The 22,983-nt window shown below is 41.4% G+C and overlaps 1 protein-coding gene across 3 annotated transcripts in view; it reads left to right on the forward strand.

Annotated features, from left to right (window-relative positions):
- Positions 1 to 22,032, forward strand: part of SLC9A7 (solute carrier family 9 member A7) — a 78,623-nt gene extending 56,591 nt beyond the window's left edge. For 2 of the 3 annotated variants that reach the window (XM_085213382.1, XM_085213375.1), the window contains 3 exons: positions 1,506 to 1,588; positions 4,963 to 5,068; positions 10,368 to 22,032. In XM_085213382.1, coding sequence (XP_085069508.1) covers positions 1,506 to 1,588; positions 4,963 to 5,068; positions 10,368 to 10,616 — 438 coding nt within the window. In that variant the 3' untranslated portion in view covers positions 10,617 to 22,032. The remainder of the gene's footprint in view (positions 1 to 1,505; positions 1,589 to 4,962; positions 5,069 to 10,367) is intronic. The other variant, XR_014880423.1, reaches the window with a different exon arrangement.
- The last annotated feature ends 951 nt before the right edge of the window (positions 22,033 to 22,983 follow it).

Below are 22,983 nucleotides of genomic sequence, written 5' to 3' on the forward strand. Positions count from 1 at the left end.
ATTGTACAGATATCTACCTGCTCAGGAAGCATCTCTTTCATTACAGAAACTAAATTAGGCATCTCTGTGTTCTTTGTGATAGGCTGAGTCCAACACATGGTAGATTCCTGTAGATTACATGTATATTCTATAAATTTTATGCCTGGAAGTGACCAGAAGGCTGGGCCTCAAAATGCCATTTATAATGAAGGCCACAGTTATGGCATAAAACCAAGGTTAGGAAGTGGTATTGTGGTATGATGGCTTTCAGACTCTGCTTGTCAGTATCAGTGGAATTGCTTTAACAGGAAACAGCTACAGCCAGAACATGGGTATTCTGTTCTCATTCAGTGTCTGTGTGGAAATAACTTGTTTGCTTTTTTCCCATGTAAACATAAAGCACTTATCCGTTTGTTTCCCTCTTTAGCTGTGCATTGCATTCCTAATGGAGTCCATTAGTCAGTTCCCTTTGGATCCCTCTGGCTTTCGCAAGACCAGAATTGGCAGCAAGTCACAGTTAAAGAAAATATATTGTTTGGGTTGGGGAGGCAATGAGTTTCAACAAAGGTTTAAATCTTGGTGAATGAATCATAGGGTGTTGTGGTTTTGTATTTGGGTGGGTTTTTTTTTTCTTTTTTTTTTTTCCCAGATGAGGAATACTCAGGACAACTCTATCCTGTTCTTTTCTAGCAATTTGGAAGATGATTCATGCGAGGCATTCTCACATCATCTGTTTCCCTGGGCTTGACTTTGGCCTCTGGCCAAAAAAAAAAAGTAACAAAAGTAAAAACAAATGCAGCTGCAGCCCAGCTGGTGTGAGGACTTGCTGCACAGCTAGTGAGGGGACTGTATTTTAATACTTAGCACTTCTGAGAGCTGGTGTGATGTAGCACTTAGGAAGTTTGCATTATAAGCTTCCTCAATTGTGATTTTATTATATATTCCCTGTTAAGCATAATTCTTTTAAGTGGGATGTATTTTATGGGTTCTGCAGAAATTTATCAGGCATGCTAAATTCTCTTATTCTTCCAAGGAAGCAGTAGGCTTAAGGGAAAGTACATGACATACTCCTTGAGTTAAGGAGACCAACTGAGTAATGAACAGTCTGCACTGTCCTAGTTCATTTATTTGGCAAATAGGAACAGGATAGCAGAGAGGCTTATTTATTAGTTTTGGACTTTTCTTCCCTGTTACTGCATTAACTATGTGGTAAGCATTAAGGTTTAAGGTCCTCGCCACCAAGTTACATTCTTAAGGTAACTTGAGAATATTGAAGAGGACCTGCTTGTTCTCTGCACAATCATATCAGATTTTTTTTTCTACAGAAAGTGACCTCAGTACAAGCAAGTCTCTAAATAATAATCTTCTGTAGTCCACATACCATATTGAAATCTTCTGGCTTTGTTGCACAGGACATTATAATGTGAATGACTGGAGTGTATAATTTATCATAGAATCGTAGAATCACAAAAAAAAAAATTGCTTTTCTGTCTGAAATATTGAGTATGCTTTTATCTTATTTCTAGGATGGTCCAGATTCTGAAAGAAGGAACAGAACAAAGCAGGAAAGTGCGTGGCTCTTCAGGCTATGGTACAGCTTCGACCATAAGTATCCTTCTGAAAAAACAGCATTTCTTCAGGATGTGAAGCATTCAGATGTTTTTTTTTCCTTGCTGTGTACCCATATGTACCCTTAGGTACTTGAGAGAGTCAGCTATGACAAAGGTCAAGCATTTGACAGGTTCAAGACACAAGACTGAAACTTCAGCTTGCTGACTTAGAAAACGGGCCTTTCCATTTAGTGCATGGTATGCCAAACTTGCCAGATGGCAAAAAAAAAAAAAAGTCAGTTCTGTGAGTTGAAGACCTGCATATGCAGTGACACAGACAATTGAGTATTTCAGATCCTCTGATTTGTTCTGTTACTCTGCTGGTGTTCAGAACACAAGCTAGTTTTCTAGCACATTGTGCATGTCTTACGCACAATTCACTGTGGTGAGGAGCCACCTGCTTTTGAGATGTGAACCCTAATATGGGAAGTTGGCACTAAAAATATACGTGTGATCCAGCTTATTTCCTTCAGTATATCCAGAACTTCCTATGAGTCTTAATGCAGAGTGTATTGTACTGTACTACCTCTCTGAAGCTGTCATTGTGCCTTCTTTAAACTTCACAGCAATTTTCATGCAGCTGTCCTGTTCTTTGTGCTTGTGGGATTTTCTTGTTTTTTTTTTTTTTTAACTACTTAGCGTGTTCTTAATGAATTTATCATACAGGTGTCCCTCTGCAACTGCTTATGTTCACTTAGTAAGAAACAGGGAAGTTCTTTTGGCCTTGCCAAGTCACTTTACCCAAAAACGTAGATGTTTCAGTACTTGATTTCTAGTAATCTGAGACAGGTAAAGGTACCTAAATGCCTGTGACAGGGCCTTGATCTTGTTGCAGCTTGCACCTGAGAAGTGACTGTGTGGTCCAGGGTGTTGTCTGTTGGTTGGTTAGGCACTGTTGGGCTGCTTGGAGCACAGTAGCTTCCTTCCATGCCTTGTACATCAAAATCAGCCAACCAAGGAATATTGTTGGAAGCATTTAATCCTAATAGCACTTCTGAGTAAAATGTATTTGTCATCAGTACTCTCATGTGCTGCTGAAGGGACAAAGCTCAGAAGTGTGCGTGTACTAGTTTAAATATTCATAAATGTTAGTCATTTCAAGCAATCCCTTTGAATGTAGTGACTAATGTTCAACGGTATCTAGGTCAATTTTTTTTCTAGTACCATGCTTTTATTTAAATTAAAACAAAAAAAACAATTTGTTTGCTAAGAGCAGGAAGGACCTGGCTGTGACTGACTGCCATTCCTCCTGCCCGTAAGGAAGCAGAGCTCTCCTTCCCCCCTGCCCTTTACAAAGGGATGTGCCTTAAGAATAACAGGAGTAGTTGGCAATACTGACTTCCCTTCAGCACCCCAGCAAGGGGGGAGAGCTAAGTGAAAATTACAGTTAGGTGTTTCACACAAATTTTTTTAAGGATGCTAATAATACATTTGCATTCTCAGGGGCAACTAGCAATCATTAGGGAAGCTTTCTGTGAACTTTGGGCTGACAAAGCTGACATCCAGAGGCAGAACTGTATCTTCAGTAAAATTCTGCCGCTTCTATTGCGAGGAAGCATTCCGCTAAAGATCTGCTGCACTGAAGTTGCACGTAAGGGGATGGATGATCTGTAGAATTGTTACCTCTACCTACATCTAAATGTCAAAATATTTTTTTTTTGCTGATGCGTTCACATGATTTATGAGTAAAAAGGCAGATTGTCTCAAGATTTGCTCTTCACAGGGGAATTCAACTTGAAAAAGATGGGAATAAGATGCATTTGGCAGTGTGCTAATGCTGGCTGTTGTCTGCAGGGCGCTGTGCAGATGAGTAACTGGGATCTTCATTCCTCTGGAATGTGGAGTTCATTCAGTGTTGTGGGCTGTGCTCTGGGCTGAGCCACAACCGTTAAATGCGAAAGAAACAGCAACTCTGAAGAAATACCAGGTGTCTCTTAGTGAGTTTGCTTTTTTGTGATATACTTACTGCTGGCCTGTCTGCCATGGGGCAACACATAGGCCAGTAGGTTGCATAAGGGCTGGGGGAGAGCTTTTATTTCCAGGACTGGGTGTAGCCACACTTGCTGGGGAGGGAAGGAGGAAGCCTAACTGCTGTGGCATAATCATACCATGATGTGTTCCAGTAAATGGACTGTGCCAGGCTCTGCTGAAGAGGAGAGATACCTCTGCTTAAACAGTCTTTCATTTTTTTTTTTTCTTTTTTCCTCCTCTTTTTTTCTTCCTAAACCCTCTCCTCTGCTGAGTTAGAATCAGGGAAATGGTACTAATTCACAAATGGACTTGATTTTTCTGGATGTAGAGGCTTAAAGTATCTAGAATATCTGCAAAGTGTTTATATTTAATATAGTCAAACTGATGGCAGGAGGAAAACGAAGAATTGTGGTCCTGATTTCCAGCAGTGTTGGATGTATTGGTGTTTTCCCCCAGCTCTGTTCTTGTACTAGGCAAGATCAATATGCTGCTCTGTAGCAGGGACGCTTTTTTAAAAATTGTTATTATTTGGGGATATCATCAGTCTGAAGTAATAAAATGAACAAACATGGATTTACCTGGAGTCTTTCCCATGCCCACTGTCATCTTGGCAGCATTGCCTGGGCAAATGCTTTTGTTCCATGCTGTGCTATGTGATTATGGCCATACTGTCTTCCCTATGCCTTTTTGAGGGCCTATGGTGTGCGTGTGCACAGCAATGATGTTTTTGAGCCTGACCACAGTAACTGCTGTAATCTTTTGGGTGTTCTGATGTCCAAGACACTTCTTCATGTGTGAACTGAGCCATTCTAAATCATGCTTGAATTTTGAAAGATAAGATTAATAATTTCTTTGAGAGCTCTTACCTTTAGGTCTCCTTAGGCTTTGTCCAGACTGCGGAGATCTGTGGTCACACCTCTGTGGGTCACTGCTCAGCCAAGAGTGGACAAATGAGGTGACTGTATTCTTTTGAGGATGTTGGGTACACAGCATTTTGTTACTTGCCTGTGTTGAGTCTTGCAGGTATACCACCTTGCTACCTCTGGCTTGCACTCTGTGCTCATGAAACTGCTCCCAGCACCAGTAGAGCAGCAACACGCTAATGTTAAGGCACGTGTACCTGTTTGCTCCATTTGAATCAAGCCCAAAAGCTGGAAATATTGCAACTGTAAGAAACTTCCATAAATTAGTTAGTTCTCTTTGCAGAAAGCATGTGGGTAAAGAAACCACCGTTAGAAGGATCAAGGGTACATGGGACTGGGGGGGGAGATGCTTTTCATTTATTTGTTTATGTAATTATTGAGCAACATGTCAAAGGTAGAACTATATTTATGTAGAAACTGTCTTTTTGTTTTCAGTAGTGGTTTTCAAGCGCTGTTCTGTTTTCCTTAACTATTCTAAGTTATTTAAAGCCAATTCTCACTCACAGTGGCCCTCCATTGACCACAACTCTGCCCAGCTGGTGTGGCCTCATAGCCCGCTGCTTGACAAGTCCCCAGGTTTATGATGTAAGTAAAATAACTCAATACTTCTGTGTTTTGTTTTCTTGATGTATATGACTTCAGCAACTTTACTTAGTTGGGCAAAGGTGGTGAGATATATTTATTGTAAGTAACTGGGCAGAACCTAGGCAGAAAAGAGTGAAGATAGACAACCTGAGGCAACAACTTTTGTTAGTAGAAATCAGAGATGCTGTTATTGTTCAAATACCATTTAATGATATTTAAGGATATTGAAAAATTATAGATCTAACTAGTAAACTAGTCGTTCACGAATAACTTCAACATGTTTTGTCCCTTCTTGACACTTTTGAACAAGATTCCTTTCCTGCTGTTGCTAAGATTGTATTGAGGTCTCCTTGAGAAATGACATTGACATATTTATCCATGCCAGAAGGAAATCTGGTAGGACATCCCTTCATTGTTTCCACAGTGAAATTTAAGATGACATTTCAGAAACTGTTTATCAGTTACTTATCTCAGTCTAGCACGTCAGCATACTAGCTGTGTGGCCATGCCTTGCAATAATTAATGCTTCATTCTCCTGTTACTCTTGCGAGATCCTGATACATGTCCTTCCTATCTGGAAAATGCTTCTAAAGTCTTACAAGTTTCTGTGAACTGATTTGTAAATACAGTCTACACCCTAAGTCTATACTTAAGGTGAATGCTCTGAATTGCACATTCTCCAGAATGGTAACATATTTGCTATGTTCAAGTAGCATAGCCAGATTTCTATTATTTGGGCCAGAATTCTATTATTTTTTTTCCTAGAAAGTTTCACATCCCACGTGGAACTTTGAAATACTCCTCATTTCTTACTGTATTAGAATCTTGCTTTTATCTGACAGTAAAATTTCCAAGAAATTTCAAACTTCTGATGCTTATTTAGATCTATTAGTAATGCAAGAAATTGGCTTTGTTCCCATCTTTGCAATGCCACTGGAGATCTTAGAACAGATCTAGGCTGGATGGCATCCATCAGAACAATTAGTCTACTTGTGTGTTAGCCATGTGGCTATCTGTGTATGATCTTACAGGATTAGATCCTCAGTTACTGGATAAGTAACCGGAATGAGCATGTAGGCCGTGGCTTTCGTTTTATCTTATAGTTTGGCCCTTTTTTTTCCCAGTACTTCTCAGTTGCTACTATATTTGTGATGTACTTTTCTAATATTTGCTGTGTTGTGAGCAAAAGTAGAACAAGGGGCAGTGGGCAGAAACTGGAACACAGGGCATTCGGTATAAATACAAGGAAGGACATCTTTACTCTGAGGGTGACAGAGCACTGGAACAGGCTGCCCAGAGAAGCTGTGGAGTCTCCTTCTACGAAGATATTCAAGACCCAGTTGGATGCCTACCTGTGCAATCTGCTTTAGGGAACTACTTTAGCTTTGGGTTGGACTTGATGATCCCCTGGGGTCTCTTCCAACCCTTGCAATTCTGTGATTCTGTGCATGGAAATGTACTTAATTGGATTAGTCTGTGTCACACCTCACCTCCTGAGGTGAAGTGTTAATTTCATCACTGCATAACTCGCCGTTTATGTTAAAAATGCTTACAAGGCTGCTTGCTGCTTTTAATGCTCATAATGTGGAACTTCGGCATTGTATTCTTTTTTTACTGTTTGTATTTTGTTGCATTGCTGCCTTAAGATTAGGGCTAACAGTTCAAGGTGTAATTTCTAGTTTCCTTTCAAGACTTCCTAGCTCTGCGATTGCTTTTTACTTCTTCAAAGTTGGAACTAAAAAGCACAAGAGGCTGCTGTAGTTCATGTTTAAAATGATTACTTTTAAAACTTTCCTCCTGTCTTTCACTTTGGTGACCTCTTGGCAGGGCTTTACAATTTATCCTAAAGTAATGGAGGTAAATTTGAATTCCCTTGTGATGTGTCCTTTGAAACTAGCAATAATTCTCTACCCACTACTTATTGCATTTGGATGAAGCATCTGTGTTATCACTTGCTCTTCCTGATGAAGCACTCCTGGGGATTTTGGCTTTGCTTGTTGGTTGAGAGGTGTGCTTTGTCCTACGTGTGCTTCCACCTGTTTTTCTAGATTGTTTAGCCCTTGCATCATGCCCACTGGGACGGTTGGTATGAAAGTACCAGAGAATTGAATGTAGTTTGCTAAACGTGCAAATCTAATAAAAAAACTCCATTTGAAGTATGCCAAAGTCTTAGGAGGAGTAATTTTCTGATGTAAGTTTTGCCACCTGCGATGCCTGTGCTGTATTCAGCATGAGAGGTCAAAATACTGCCTATCAGCAATAAAGACTGGCTTCGTAGTAAGCTTTAGCAGCTAGATTACACGTTGTTAGCTGTGTGACATCTCCACCAAATGTTGTAATGAATGGACAGAACGCTGTGAAGCTCCTTGAGGTGAGTGGGTAATGGTGTGTTAAGTCAAAACAAACTTCAGTTTTTTGCACGGTTTTGAAGTTAGATACTTAGCCATGATAATTTGTGAGTTTAAATAGTGAAGTTCAGACCTATGCTGCTTGAGTGAATTGAAGTTACTCCTGAAGAATTGTAGGGGATTACAGAGGCCAGTTTAGGGTTATTCTTGGAAGAATTTCAAGTCTCTGGGGATCTACTTGGATACATTTCCTGTCTTTCTTGAAAGAATTGTTCATGCTGTATGAAGCACAGTAGGTTTACACACACATTCTCTTTGCTTGTAAACATAGCATCAAATCCAAGTACTGCATGGGTTTGGCCATGCGTGTTCTGTGGGAAAGTGTATGAAGTGAATTGCCTGCTGTTTGCAGTGTTGTTCAGTGAAATAAGTAAGAGTATCTCAACTAGCACAAGGCAATGTTTGTTCACCATACTGTGAGAACACTGTTTTCTTTGGAATGGATCCTGTTTATGAACAAGTATAGCCTGGGACAAACCAGAAAGGACTGAGTCAGGAATTCCCCTGTAGTATAAGGCTTGGGGCCTCTCTCCACTCAGTACTGTGCTCCCAAAAGCTGCCCAGCCTTTTGGGGAAGGTCAAGCATAGTGTGTTTGGATCTGCTATCCTTGCTGCCATTAACTTGCTGTTAAATGGCACTGTGGAGCTGGGAGATGCTCTGGGAGCTTTTGGTATGCTTGTCCTTCCTTAGTGCTTCTCCAAGGGCAAACACTGTGATAAGCAACTTGTGATAACAGCTTTGCAGCATCTTTGGTTTAATGCCTGAATACTGCTTTAAGAACTGCCTGCTTGTTGTTCTTCTCAGTGTTTCTGCTTTTTGTCTTACTTTGAATGTTTCTTCTTCAAAGATGGTGTACATATAAGGATGACAGATGTTCTTAAATAGCTCGTTTTCCTGTGGCTTTCTGAATTGTCTTAGTCTTGTTTCCCAGACTTTTTTTTTCAATAGAAAGCTTGTAAAAGTTGTTTCTGTGCACTGTATCAGAATCTTTCAATTTTGACCTTCTCTTGAAGATGCTGGCAATAGTTCAGCGATTTTTTTTTTTTTTTTTTTCCCAATCAAAGAAAGGAGGAATCTTAAACTGCATTTACTCTTTGAGAACAGCACTTTTCATCACAACAACTTTCAGTAATAAAGGATAAATGTGGATGACATGATGGTGCTGAGAAATTAGATTCGGTGTAAGTAGGGCTTGTCTTGCACCTAACACTGAACTGCAGTGTTTTTGGTAAGCTTGTGAAACACCTCTTTTAGCCCTGACTAGCTCACATTCTGTACCACCTGGAGGGTTCTGCTGCCTTACTTCGGCTGATTCTCATTCCGAAATAAAAACAGGAAGTATTTCCAGGAAGCTTTATTTAGTTAGGCGCAGAGTTTTTCATCAGGCATCAATCAGAATTGTCAGTCTCAACTATCCTGAACTACTGCTCTGCAATCCAGGTGGGGTTTTCTGGTCAGGCTAACTACAGGCATCCTATATCAGTTGGACTTCGCCCTTGTTCCTTTGCTATAGTGGAAAGAAATGGTGTACATTGAGAATGTGGTGTGGAGAGCATTCAGTCTACTGAGAACAGTGATACACATGCTTACATTTCAGATCTTGCTAAGCAATATGGAGATATTTGTGTGGGGAAATGCTCGCTTTTGGTTATGAGAAAGCAAGCTTTATAATACTGTTAGAGTTTTCTTCCACTATGAGAAAAACACAATTTTTGACTAATTCAGGCATTTTTGCCTCTTATGAAGACCATGCTAAACATGGTACAATTTAATGTTTTGCTGTTGTGTTGTGCTATGTAGGAAAACTGACTTCAAGTGTTTTGTTATAGAATCACAGAAAGGTTTGGGTTGGAAGTGACCTTTAAGATCACCCAGTTCCAACCACTTGCTATAGGCAGGGATACCTCCCACTAGACCAGGTTGCTCAAAGCCCCATCCAGCCTGGCCTTGAATGCGTCCAGGGAGTGGGCATTCATAACTTCACTGGGCAACCTGTTCCAGTGTCTCACCACCCTCACAATAAAGAATTTCTTCCTGATATCTTGTCTAAATCCACCCTCTTTCAGTTTAAAGCCTTTTACCTTTGTCTTGTCATTACCAACTCCACCAACTTCTAGTCCTTGACAATCCATTTGATCCCATCTCTACCAAAATAAATTCATAGGGTTTCATGAGCCACTGTTTTGAATGAGTTTGAAAAGAAAACATTTCAGAACTAGTTAAAAAGATGAAGAAAGCATTTTCTTATATAAGTCTGTCTTAATTTCATGGATTGAGAGTGTTCCTAAGAACTAGGCTAACTAATTCTCCATCTAGTACTGGGTAAACATTGTAAGCAGTTAGTTCATTTAATTTATGAACTAAAAAATAATCTGCCAAGGAAATCTTGAATGTTAAGAATTTGGATTTAGTGAATTTTTATTAGTTTGTGTGAGTCTTTTGCTTCTGAACTTACCGAGGTAGCAAAAAGATACAACTCAGACTTTGTAGTTGAAATGCTTAATTGCACTCAGTCTTAGGCTTTCTTTTTCCTGAACAGCCTTCTAAATTGTCATATAAAAAACGGGGTAGACAGCTTCTCTTTCCTGTACTACTTGTACTCTTCCAGTGCTAAAAAATCACTAGTGACTTGTCTGAAGATCTAGTTCTTGAGTTCAGATCCCCCTTGTCTGCCCACAAGAGCTGTAGTTATTCAGAGAACAGCAAGCTGTTTTGCAAACGCTGGGTTCAGGGTTATTTTGAACACTTCTTATGGTGGAATTTTACCTTCTGTTGCTGCTGTATTGACATGTAGGTGAACTTGTCTGTTCAGTTATTTTTTTGGCGAAGACCTAATGCTGTGCACTGTATAAAGGCTTTCCTCTTTTTTTTTTTTTCTTCTTTTTTTCAGAATCAAGAACAACTTAGAGAAGAGGATTCTGATTTTATTCTCAATGACAGCGACCTCACTGTGACATACGGCGATACAACAATAACTGCAAACGGTTCTTCTGGCCCCCATACAGCCACCACCAGCCTTGATGGCAGGAGAACAAAGAGTAGTTCTGAGGAAGCACTGGAACGCGACTTAGGAGCAGCAGAGCATGAAGTTGCAAGCAGGGGTACCCGGCTAGTATTTCCTCTGGAAGACAATGCGTGATTACTGACTCAGTACAAACAGCTCTCGCTCTGCGGATGGATCAAGGAAGACTGCTGCCCACTGTGTCACTTGAGGTGGGGGTGTTTGTTTAAGCAAGTGAATGTGTTTAAGTGGTTTTACTAAGGTCTGAAGACGTCGCCTATTTTTTACTCAAGATGCTGACAGTGGGGATTTTCTAGAAGTCTGAAAACAGACAAATGAGAACTGGTCATTCTCTTCTTTTACGCCACACGTTGAATCTAAGCGTAACTAGCATGCTGCAATTGTCTTGTTCAGCTGCAGCAGCTCTCTGTGAGAAGAGGCGTGTGACAACGTTGTCGTAGAACTGAGCTTGTCTTGGCTTAGCTTGTGAATGTGGAAGAAGAAATATAAATGTGGTGATCACGGCAATCAAGAGGAATGTGTATGTATCTGAATGTGGAGAGATCCATTTACTTCTCTAGCAAGGTTGAGAAATCCAGAGGTAAAATGGGACAGTATGCCTTAGGACTAAAGATGCATGAATGCAACATTGGCAAGTCTGTTACTACAATCTGTACTTAATGAATTTCAGGGAAAAAAAGGGAAAATAAGATTTTGTTACTGGCCATGTGTTTAAATAGGAAGACACTGAGAGCTGTTTGTCCCTTTAGCTTTGGGCACCTTGACTGCTGCCATTAGCTGAACACCTCTTGCCTCGAAAGAATAACACCCAACTTCTTGTGGTCTGAGATATGGCTGACCTGACCCAAGCCTGGAGCCAGGCTCTTGGGTAGAAGTCAGCAGGTAAAACTTCCTCTCCCTTAAGGTTGCTAAAAATCAAGTGAAGATAGAAATATGTCTTGGGCTTGGGAAAACAGCTGATAAAAGGAGTGAAGAAAAAAGAGGTGGAAAAGGGGGGGGGAAAAAAGCAGTACTGAACTTTCACAGAGGTTTCATATTTCTCAGAAAAGCCCATGGAGTCTGCTTACAGTTCTTGTGTGTGATAAACAGCAAACATTTAATTAAAAGGACAGACAAATATACTGGCTTTACCATTTGTGTCTACCTAAAAGAAAGGTGTTTACCGCTATTCTCTTTTGCAGAGTAGATGTGAAACTTCAGTGGGGCATTGCACAATAATGTATAAGCTACAGAAGTGATGAACTGTAGTATCATCTTAAGTGTGAAAAGGGAAAATCTTTGCCTAGTACTTAGCCCACTCACACGTAGGCTAGCTTTAACGTGATGCTAAACGCTTCTTACTTTCCAGGTGAGGCGATATCATTGTCTTTGCTGATAGCTGAAAACTGTTGCGCCTTGAAGAGCAGCTCAGCTATTCAAAGCATGCTGAAATGTCGTGTCGTTCTCATGTCTCAGAAGGTTTATTTTTTTTAAAACGACTCTGTGGCCCACTAACGTGATGTAATATCGGTTTGTCTAAAAAGTGTGGTTTCTTTCTTGCTGCCATTTCAGTTGTTCCTCATAAAATTGTGTGTGAGTAAATATCCGCTCTGTTTCTCCTTAACTATTAAACTTAATGCTGGGCTAATGATGACAACATGCTGCTGCAGAGAAACGCTGCAGTCCTATGGTCCTATGGTCAAATCTACTTTCTTTCAGCTGTTTGCTTATGAATGTTTGCTTATGAATGATCTACCTCCTGTATGTGTCCCTCCAACGTACGTTTTTACAGAGCACTGATCTTTAATGACTGCCTGACATTTAAAAAAAAAAAAAAAAAAAGAGGAAACAAGAAAACAAGGAACTTTTTATTTGTGGGGTGGGAAAACTGAGCTCTGTTCTTAATGGGTGAAGAGTAACAAACCCCGATAAAGAAAGATCTCTGAGCAGAACAGATCTCTGAGTTCTCCAGTTTCAATGGCAATGATCCATGCTCTATTTATACTCTTTGTAGCTTGGCTTTCATGGGGTTCTGTCCTGTTTTTGTTTTTTTCTAAAACAATTGAAAAAGCAGATACAAAATTACTAAAAAAAACTTATTTAAAGTAAATGGACTTAATACAGTGAGGTAAACTTTACGTTCATCTTGAAGGTCACCCAGAGAGGTGGTGGATGCCCATCCCTGGAGACATTCAAGATCAGGCTGGACAGGGCTCTGAGCAGGGCTCTGATGTAGCTATAGTTGTTCCTGTTCATTGCAGGGGAGTTGGACTAGGTGGCTTTTAAGAGTCCCTTCCAACTCGAATGATGATAAGCCTCAAATCACTTTGAGTGAAAAACAGCTCCTTCTGCAGAGATCTGTTGTTTAGAGGAAAGACCACGTACAAATTCTGGAAGTAAAAATTGTTTGGTTGGCTTTCTTGGGGAAACTGAGCCTCTAAAAGCAGTAGTAAACCATCCCAGTACAGATTCCTTTCTGTCCATGTTCATAATTCCAGTGCAAAGATATATGGTTTAATGAAGTTCACCAGTAAGCTCAAAATGTGACTGTGAAAGGGCAAACAAAATTGAGTCTAACTTCTGTATTCCAAAATGGCTTGAAACGTTTCTCCAGTATAGTAAGAAGAGGCCTACATACGGAAGCTTAATTTTATTCCTTGATTTATTCTTTTCATTTTAAATCTTCTAAAATTGGAATTCACTGTCAGCCAAAGGTAAGCTAAAATATCTAGCTGCTTCTTACCTCACTGGTCCTTGTCCAGAATTCCGACATTTCCTTTACTAAGGAAGTAGGAGGAGAAAAACAAAGAATCATAAAATGCAGATTAAAAAACAACTCTTTGTCCTGGAAAAACAGTATATTTCACCAAATAGTGTCTTCTAAAAGATCATTTCAGTTTCTTTCCATTAAGATAGGAGGAAGTTTTTCACTCAGAGGGTGGTGACACACTGGAACAGGTTGCCCAAGAAGTTGTGGATGCCCCATCCCTGGAGGCATTCAAGGCCAGGCTGGATGTGGCTCTGGGCAGCCTGGTCTGCTGGTTGGTGATCCTGCACATAGCAGGGGGGTTGGAACTAGATGATCATTGTGGCCCTTTTCAACCCAGGTCATTCTATGATTCTATGAAGATGCTGAGCGAGCAAGAGCTTGACCTGTCTGTACAGCGGATGTAATTTCTTTCAACTTTGGTGTGAGGTTTTGAGTAGAAAACAAAGTTGAAGATTGCAGTGAATAGCAATCAACACATACTAATATATGCTTCACGTGGAAAGATAGAACGTGTGAGATGGTGTTCCTTGCAGAATGAAGTATTGCTGTAATAGCATGGGATGTTGCAGCTGACGTGGCTGCCCTTGTACTTGGGACTGAGAGATTCCTCCCTTTAGATTTTTGCTTTCTGCATCATCAATCAGACTGAAAACCTTCGCCTGACGTTACCAAGGAGTTTGCTGATTTGAGTCCCTGCAGATGGGCAAAATGATGTCCCTGATCTTCTTTCAGTACTTTATAGAAGCAAATCCTGACACTAAAACAAGACTGGTCTGCAGGAGTTCTGCTTCTTATGCCAACAAGTCTTTAATTGTATTCAAATCTATAACGATACACAAGCATAACGCTAACATCATGTTTGAGCAGACTAAGAAGTTACCTGAACTTTTCTGTACAATCATCTACAATGTTTGGGAAAGGAATTAGACATTCGTTTACAAAATTAGAAGATACTAAAATAGGTAGAAAATTGGCATTTTTGTGCCTACCTTGCTCGTTGGGTGAGAAACAAAAGTGTTTTGAGTCAGTCACCCTGCAGTGGTTCGTGCAAAAGAGCCAATTCTTCTATGGGATTCTAGAGAGATTATTAGTTAAAGGTGAGGAGCTGTTACTGGGTTCTGTAAGTACAAGGAACAGTACAAGAGCAATCCTGTTACACATGTGGGCTTACCAGTGGATTTACAAGGTGCTTTTTGTGAGAGGTGCTTCAGTGCTTCTGTGGGCTTCAGAAGTAGCTCCAACACACTAACTTCAAGTCAAGCCCTCAGAAAAGAGGGAGACTAGGGCAAGTGTGTTCTTGCTGTGTGCTCCACATCTGATGTGCAGACACCTGGCTTGGGGAAAGGAGCAATGTAACCTGCCTTTTCTGATTTAAAGAAAATAAAGAGTGAACAAGGTGAACAAGGAGTGAATCAGAAGTAGCATTGCCAGTAGGAGCAGGGAGGTGATTATCCCCCTGTAATTACTGCTGGTGAGGCCTCAGCTTGAGCACTATGTTCAGTTTTAGGGCCCTTGCTACAAGAAAGGCATCAAGGAACTAGAGAGTGTCTAGAGAAGGGCGATGAATCTGTGAAGGGTCTGGAGCACAAGTCTGATGGGGAGCAGCTGAGGGAACTGGGATTTTTCAGTCTGGAGAAGAGGAGGCTCAGGGGAGTCCTTATCACTGTCCACAATGACCTGAAAGGAGGCTATTGTGAGGTTGGAGTTGGCCTGTTTTCCCAAGCAACAGTGATAGGATGAGTGGCAATAGCCTCATGTTGTGCCGGAAGAGGTTCAGATTGGATATTAGTAAAAATTTCACCTCTGAAAGAGTAGTAATGTATTGGAACAGGCTGCCCAGTGAGGTGGTGGAGTCATCATCCCTGGATGCTTTTAAGAAAAGCGTGGGTATGGCACTGAGTGACCTGGTCTAGAGCAATCATAAGCATGAGTTGATGGTTGGACTAGATGATCTTGTTGGTCTTTCCAACCTTAATGATTCTACTGTTCTCAGGGTAAAGTGTTAAATACTCGGAAATTGTCCAAGTCTGGCCCTATTCCAAGGATATGAATTTCTTGGCCTACAAAAAATGTTTTTTCACAGTGAAGAAATTTCCTTTGGGGAAAGGGCTGCAGAAAATGCAAGCTGAGGAAAAAAAAACCACAACAGTGTTCTTGGCTGGACTTGCAGTGAGCTGATCTGAGTATGTGGCAAGGGTTCTAGTGATGTTCACCAGTATGAGGGCCACCGTGTTTTACTCCTGGCAGGTGGAAGGACCTCATAGTAGGAACTGCAGCAGCCTTAATAAACAGCCCGAGTGATTTATAATAACTAGGAGGTCACATCCTGTGATTGTAATCATTCAACAGGACTATTTGTAGGTTGGTGTGGAAATGATGTTCTGTCTTGTGTAACTTCGGTTGAACTTGGCTTGCAATCTCTCTTCTGGCAGTATTGATCAGCAGTATTAATTCTGAACAACAAGGCTCCAAACGCTAATATGTTTTGCATGCCTTTTAAGGAGAGGTGCAGTGTTTCTTTTAACTCTGTTTGAAGTAGCTTGCAGGAATAACATGCCTGACCTCGGGCTTGGCAGACATGGTCTCTGCTTCTGCACAAGTGTGGGAATGGAATTTGAGTACTCAGTTGCTTCAACTCAGTATGTTTTTCTTTAAGGTGGGGGTAAAGGGAGAACCTTTTTGAGGAGAAACAGGGAACTTGCAGATACATCAGCAGCAGGGAGTATTCCTCTCCAAAACATGGAACTTATGACCCACTGGGACTTATAAGCAAGGGAGGATAAGAGATGACTGGACATCATGCAGGAGAGAAGGCAGTAAATACCCCACACAGCTTCTGTGCAATCTGTTGTAACTAGAGTCGCAGTAAAGAAGGATGGAGCTGTTTTGTAGCATGAAAGTGTTCCTAAGAGAAAAACATTGAGTAACAATTTCACGTGTCCCTACAGTGAAAACTGCTCTTTGCAAGCAGCAGCTGACACAAACCTTACTTGTGGAGTTAGGAGGGTCGTACGTCCCAAGTTTGCAGAAGAGATTTGCGCACTGTGCGGTGTGAAACCACAGATTCCTCTTAGCTTGTGATGTTGGGAGTGTCCTTCTGAAAAATGTGCCCATAAAGTGAAAGAGAAGGAAAGAGGGGAGGAAACAGTGAATTTCAGAGCCAGGAAATGGCTTTAACAGGCAATTTTACTGCAGGAACAGCATTGTAAACAATTGTTGCTGTTAATGTTGCAGTCCCAAATGCTGATTTAGGCGGAATTCTGCCAAACTTATCCTAAAGAAGGGGTGATGGGATAACACAACAGTAACTCAACTGTCCCTTATCATCATAGATTTGAAGGCTTTTACAAGGAAAGCCTGATTCAATTTTAATCAAGGGCAAGGAAAGGAATGTTTAATGATTTTTTATTTTTAATAATTTCACTCTATTTTCTTGAATCTAAAAAGCCTTCAATAAGCTTGGATGTCATTTTTAAGGTAACATCAGTCTGATGAATGTGAAAGTGCCTTAATCATGCATAGACACAAACAAGATGCAAGTGTGGGCCAATCATAGTTGAATCTGTGTTGCGGACTCAGGTGAAATTCCCTGTCTTGATTTGTTATGTGATTTCTACAGGCTTTTGCTGTGGAACTTACCTACTTGTGACAGGCAAAGGGCTTAAGTACTGGGATCAATTCAGACTTTCAGTTAATAAACTGTCTGGTTTGGACACTCTATCCAATACACCTTTATCCTACGCTACTTTCTTAAACACGGTCTGTTACGCACCACCATACCTGGGCTTGCAGACTTTCAAACTACTGTTGAAGTGTGAAGCTTTATCTGGGGACCAAAACTTAACAGGCAGTTTATAATAATATATACTGGAGTAAAGGGCTTTCCAGCTTTTTCCCATGCTGTGTTGGTGAGCTTGGTGCTGTACAGAACATCTCGAGAGAGATCACTTGGCATGTGTGGGACAACCAGGGGATCAGGCCCAGCCAGCATGGGTTCACAAAAGGCAGGTCCTGATTGACCAATCTGATCTCCTTCTATGACAACTGACCTAACTGATGGATGAGGAAAAGACTGTTCATGTAGTCTACCTGGACTTCAGCAAAGCCTTTGACACTGTTTCCCACAGTATTCTCCTGGGGAAACTGGCTCCTTGTGGCTTGGACAGGTACACTCTTTGCTGGGTAAAGAACTGGCTGCATGAACAGGGCCGGAGAGTGGTGGTGAATGGAGTTAAATCCAACTGGTGACCAGGTGGTGTTCCTCAGGGGTCGATACTGGGGCCTGTTCTGTATCATTATTTACGACCTGAATGAGGGGAGTGAGTGCACCCTCAGTAGGTTTGCACCACGGGAGACTCAGTTTGGATATTAGGAAATAATTCTACTAAGAGTGGTCAGGAGCTGGAGCGGGCTCCTCAGGGATATGGTGGAGTCACCATCTCTGGATGCGTAAAAGAAACACTCAGATTTTGTACTGAGGGATGTGGGTTACTGGGAAAATATTGGTGGCAGGTGGATGGTTGGACTGGATGATCTTGGAGGTCTTTTCCAACCTTGGTGATTCTTTGATTCTATGATAGGTGCTAGTGTGGGGGAACCCTGTTGCAGTGGTATGGGAAAAGGTAGTGCCCCTCCCAGGCCCATGTTCTGTAGTATAGAGCTGGAGAAGATGTGTATTGGTGCACGTAAATGGGCAGCAGTCATATTTCTGGAGAAACAAACATTCAGGTTAGCTTTAGTGTTTGATAATGTAATACTTTTTGTTTAATTTTCAGGTGCCTTTGGTCTCCTGCATTTCTTAAATCTTAAATGTTTCTGAACTCGAAGGCATCCCATATAAAAATATTTGATATGCAAGTTAATTAAAAAAAAAAAAAAGTGGTGGAAGTATTCAGGCTTCATTTTTATGCCTGAGCACAATGCCAGAGCTGTGCTGTGCAGCTTGTGGGAATCTGGTCAATTAGATAGCAGTAATTGGAAATACTATACTTGCAGCCCACTTTGATGTGGTTATTTGGAGGAAAAAAAATGTGTTCCCTCAGAGAAAGTGAGTGCTTGACTTAAAAGGGTTTTGCTACACTGTTAAAATATTTGATTTCAGCCTATAATAAATAGATTGAATGTATTTTTAACTAATAATGTCTCTGACATTGCTAGTGCTAGGGCAGGGAGAAGTAGGCCGTGCAGCTCCATGTTACAGCATATTCATGAAGTTTATTTCTGGATTGTAGTTTAATCAAAGAAGCTGTCATCCAATGATTCCAAATTTTGGTCCCAGATTGCCTAAGTTGTCTTGGTGTCGGCACAGAGTAATGGCAGCAAGCAGAATGCCAGGAGATGGGTAATTACCTTGGTGAAATAGCAGCTCCCAGCGTGAGGGGTCACAGTATTTTGATGATATTAAATAGTAATGGGTTATTGTTTAATTAAACAGAGGAGAAGAGAGGAAAAAATAAAAATGTATTGTAAAAGCTGTGTTCTAGGGATAATATTTGTGGAAGACGGGGAATAGATTTCAGTTAACATGCTTCACTGACCATAACTCAGGTGGTTAACTATATATTTATTTAATACATTGTCCTTAAGCAATTACGGTCTTAGTTAGCAAATGCTCAACAGACAACAATTCCAAATGTGCACTAACAAACAAACAGTACTGGCAAAGCACACAACAAATGATACGCACCCCCCGCTCCTCACAAAACCATTAGGTAACTCATGGAAAGTCCAAAAGTACACAGTGCATTGCACAAGCTGCCAGGTAATGGAGTCTGCCCATTCCTCCAAAGCACAGTATTAGACCCAATTCTTTGAGAGAGGGCCATAATCAATATCCCCTAACAAGAAGGGAGATTTCGAGATATTGTCGGGGAAGGTAATGTGACCTGACGTTCAATAATCAGTGCAGATATCAGTGCCTGTGGTGTGGGGGTCTCAGTCCAGCTGAGAGGGAATCCCACACGATAGTGGTCCCTACTCTGGAGCACTTCTCCTATGAGGAAAGGTTGAGGGAACTGGGATTGTTTAGCTTGGAGAAGAGAAGGCTCCAGGGAGACCACATTGTGGCCTTCCAGTACTTGAAGGGAGCATATGAACAGGAAGGGGAACGGCTGTTTACAAGCGTGGATAGTGATAGGACAAGGGGGAATGGTTTTAAACTGAGACAGGGGAGATTTAGGTTAGATATTAGGAGGAAGTTTTTCACTCAGAGGGTGGTGACGCACTGGAACTGGTTGCCCAAGGAGGTTGTGGATGCCACATCCCTGGAGGCATTCAAGGCCAGGCTGGATGTGGCTCTGGGCAGCCTGCTCTGGTGGTTGGCGACCCTGCACATAGCAGGGGGGTTGAAACTAGTTGATCATTGTGGTCCTTTTCAACCCAGGCCATTCTATGATTCTAGACTCTGTTAGTGACTAGTCTCTACTGACATTGTTACTTAATTGCTACAGTGCACCCTGCGTCTGCTGTATGGAGTTAGTCTGATAAGCTATATGTGGACTGCTTCATTAAAAAAAAGCAAGGAAGATCTCCCCTGGGTTCTACTAGAGTTGGTTTCTTAAGCCTAGAGCCGTGGAACCACACCTATGAGTGCTGTCCCATGTTTTGTCTTGGTGCAGCATGACCCTGACATGAAACAACATAGCACAGTGGCATTACATTCAGGCAGAAGTTGCTGGGTCGGGCTCTTGACATTGGTTTAGGCCATGACTGGGAAGGGCAGAGTCAGGTTTTTATCAGTTGTCCCAGTGACATAATTGCTGCAGGCTATATATCAAAAGGGTAAAAAAGATGATTAGGCAGAAAACTGCTACCAGACCTTCACCTGGTCCTGTTTTCCATCCCTTACCTCATTATGCCTTTCCCTTTCTTCTGCCTGCCTTTTCAGAAGAATCCCACAGCCAGTACTTCTGGCTATGTTTGAACACAAGGTTAAGGCCTCGTCCATGCACTCCTTTCCAAAGATAAGAGGTCTGCCTGTTGTGTGGAGCTCCTGCTTTGTTAAAAAGTTTCAGCTTCAGTGTGAACACAGACATCTGTTATAGGTCAGCCAAGTGCTTTGTCTTTACTTTCCTCACTGTGTTCACAGCTTGATGCAGACCTTGGAGTTGCTGAGAAGTAGCGGGTATGTATGTGCTCCTACAGCTTCTGTAGAAGTCACTGGAGTTACGTGGAGTTACTGTGTGCTGCACCAGGAGAACCCACAGCCATGCCATCTGGATTCAGGTCATCTGTGAAACCTCTGATTTGATTGGTAATGGTGGCAGCTTGGCACATGCATGTATATTCTGTATTTCAGCTGAGAAGTCAGGAGGGCAGGTTGTTCTCTGAGGTTAAGGCCAGCAGCTCAGCTGTGTCCTCACAACGCAGAACTGCAGTTCCCATCCTTAAATGTGATTAATGATTCCCAGATAGGAATATCCAACACTTGCTCAGATAACCTGGTATTTAAGAAAGGGCCACAAACAGCTGACAGTAAATTATTATAAGCAGCAGTAAAATGTAGATGTACATTAATATGGGTGTGATAGAGGGGACTGCAGCTGGAGCAGGTCCAAAGGAGGGCAACAAGGCTTGTGAAAGGCTTGGAGAATATGCCCTATGAGGAGAGACTGAAGGAATTGGTGCTGTTTAGTCTGGGAAAGAGGAGGCTGAGGGCAGACCTTATTGCTCTCTTCCAATAACCCCAGCAAGAGCAGGGTTGGTCTCTTCTCACTGGTGACAGGACAAGAGGAAATGGCCTCAAGTTGCACCAGGGTAAGTTTAGGTTGGATATCAGGAAACAGTTCTTTACAGAAAGGGTTGTTAAGCACTGGAATAGGCTCCCCAGGGAGGTGGTTGAGTCACCATCCCTGGATGTGTTTAAAAACCATTTGGATGTGGTGCTCAGGGACGTGATCTAGTGGAGGGTTTTTAGAGTTAGGGTAGTATGGTGAGGTTGGAACTGGAACGTGTTTTAGATAGCAGTCGTTCTTAATCCTTTCTAGTCATGAAGTTGGGCTGAAGCCTATACCTGCTCTATGCTTGGGAGTGTAACTTTTCCAATATCACATTGAATATGCACAGCAGGAAATTCCAGACAAGATAGCACAGTTCCTCTACCTGCTCTGAGTGAGGGCAAGCCATCCTTCTTGCTCCAGTTCACCCAGCGCTCAGGAAGGGAAGGAAGCTCTGCAGTAAATCTGAATGTGAGAAGTCATGGTTTGCTATAGTTAAGTAGGTTTGGGCATTTGAAACATGAATGTGCAAAACCATGTAATTGGGTAAGGGATGAATTCAGATCTGGTATTTAATGAGAAAGGAATTCTTCTTCAACATTATCAATTGGAAAGCAAAGCCCTAAGAAGATTACAGCTATTTCCTGCCTAAAACTACAGGGCTTCTTTGTTCAGGACAATGAGGAACTGATGCTTTTAATGCTACTTGTTTTCAGATCTTCAGTCCTCTTTTCTTTTTTTTCTTTTTTCTTTTTTTTTTTTCCCCAATCCAAATAATCTGTTGTTCTTTTGCTTTTGCATTACTTTTTTCTCAGATAGCTGGGAATATCCTTCTCAAGTTGTGACTAGTTAGGCTTTTTAAGGGTTCTCAGTAACTTCTCAGTGTGCAGACACCAGCTGGATATTTGAACTAGATCAAATGGGAGGAGTGGAAATAGTGGTATGAGATGCTGATAAGAACTGAACCGTGCCTGATGAGCTGTGAAGTTCGGTAATGTCTTTCTTTCCCCCGGGCATTCTGTGTATTCCCTAATATAGTCAATAAAGATGTTTGTGTTTGCCAACCTAATATCGCTTTTTTGTTGCAAGATATCAATAGGTGTTCAGAACAAGTTCACTGTTTGCAAAGAAAGTGAATTTTGTTCATCCGCTGACCTCCTGTTTTCCCTAAGCAAGAGTGGGATCACTAAGTGAAAGCTATTATTCCCACTAACCCACACACATAAGACCCACTGACTTCTGCAACACACTCACAGTACCAGAAGCTGTGTGTGTTTTTGAAGCTGGGAGCAAAGAGGTTCCTCAGTTTTGTCTGTTTTTCATTAAAAAAAAAAAAGTTCACATTTAGATTTGTGCAGTGCTTAAAAATGTAACTTTTTCTAAATCCACTGTTGAGGTGCTCTGAACCATCTGATTAATGAAATAAACCTATAAAATCCATGTATATTAAAAATGTTAAAACCAAGCCTGCTCTCTTCTTATGGAACAAGAAATTGTATTTAAATGCTACATGATTATGTCTACTCTGAGCAATGGAAGCATAATAAGCTGCCATCTTACCAGTCACAGCCACAACATCACAAAGTAGTTTTCAAATTGGTGCTCAGATCTAAAGATGCTTATAGTGCCGCAGTTGCATTAAAGAGAAACTATCCACTTCCCCAGTTTTTTTTACCCTCATTGGTTTAAAGCCATCAAATGCAGAATTACCATCTCACAGGTAGATAAAAGCCTGCAGACGTTCAAAAGTCGGTCTTGGGAATTACTCTGTGGGACCTCTTACTGCTTCAGCATTCACCATATCAAAGCATCGTTAGAAGAGGAAGAAGTTGTATTAATCAAATGCTTACCTCAAAGTTATTCTGTCAGGTTCATAACATCACAGGAGACTTATCTCCTGTTTAAGCTATCACCACGCAATAGAATCATAGAATCACTGAAGTTGGAAAAGGCCTCTGAATAGTCCAACCATCAAACCACCACCACCGCCACGCCCACTAACCATGTCCCTCATTGCCAC

The sequence above is a fragment of the Meleagris gallopavo genome, chromosome 1, assembly GCF_905368555.1.
Source record: "Meleagris gallopavo chromosome 1, MGAL_WU_HG_1.1, whole genome shotgun sequence".
In the NCBI taxonomy this organism is placed as follows: Eukaryota; Metazoa; Chordata; class Aves; order Galliformes; family Phasianidae; genus Meleagris; species Meleagris gallopavo.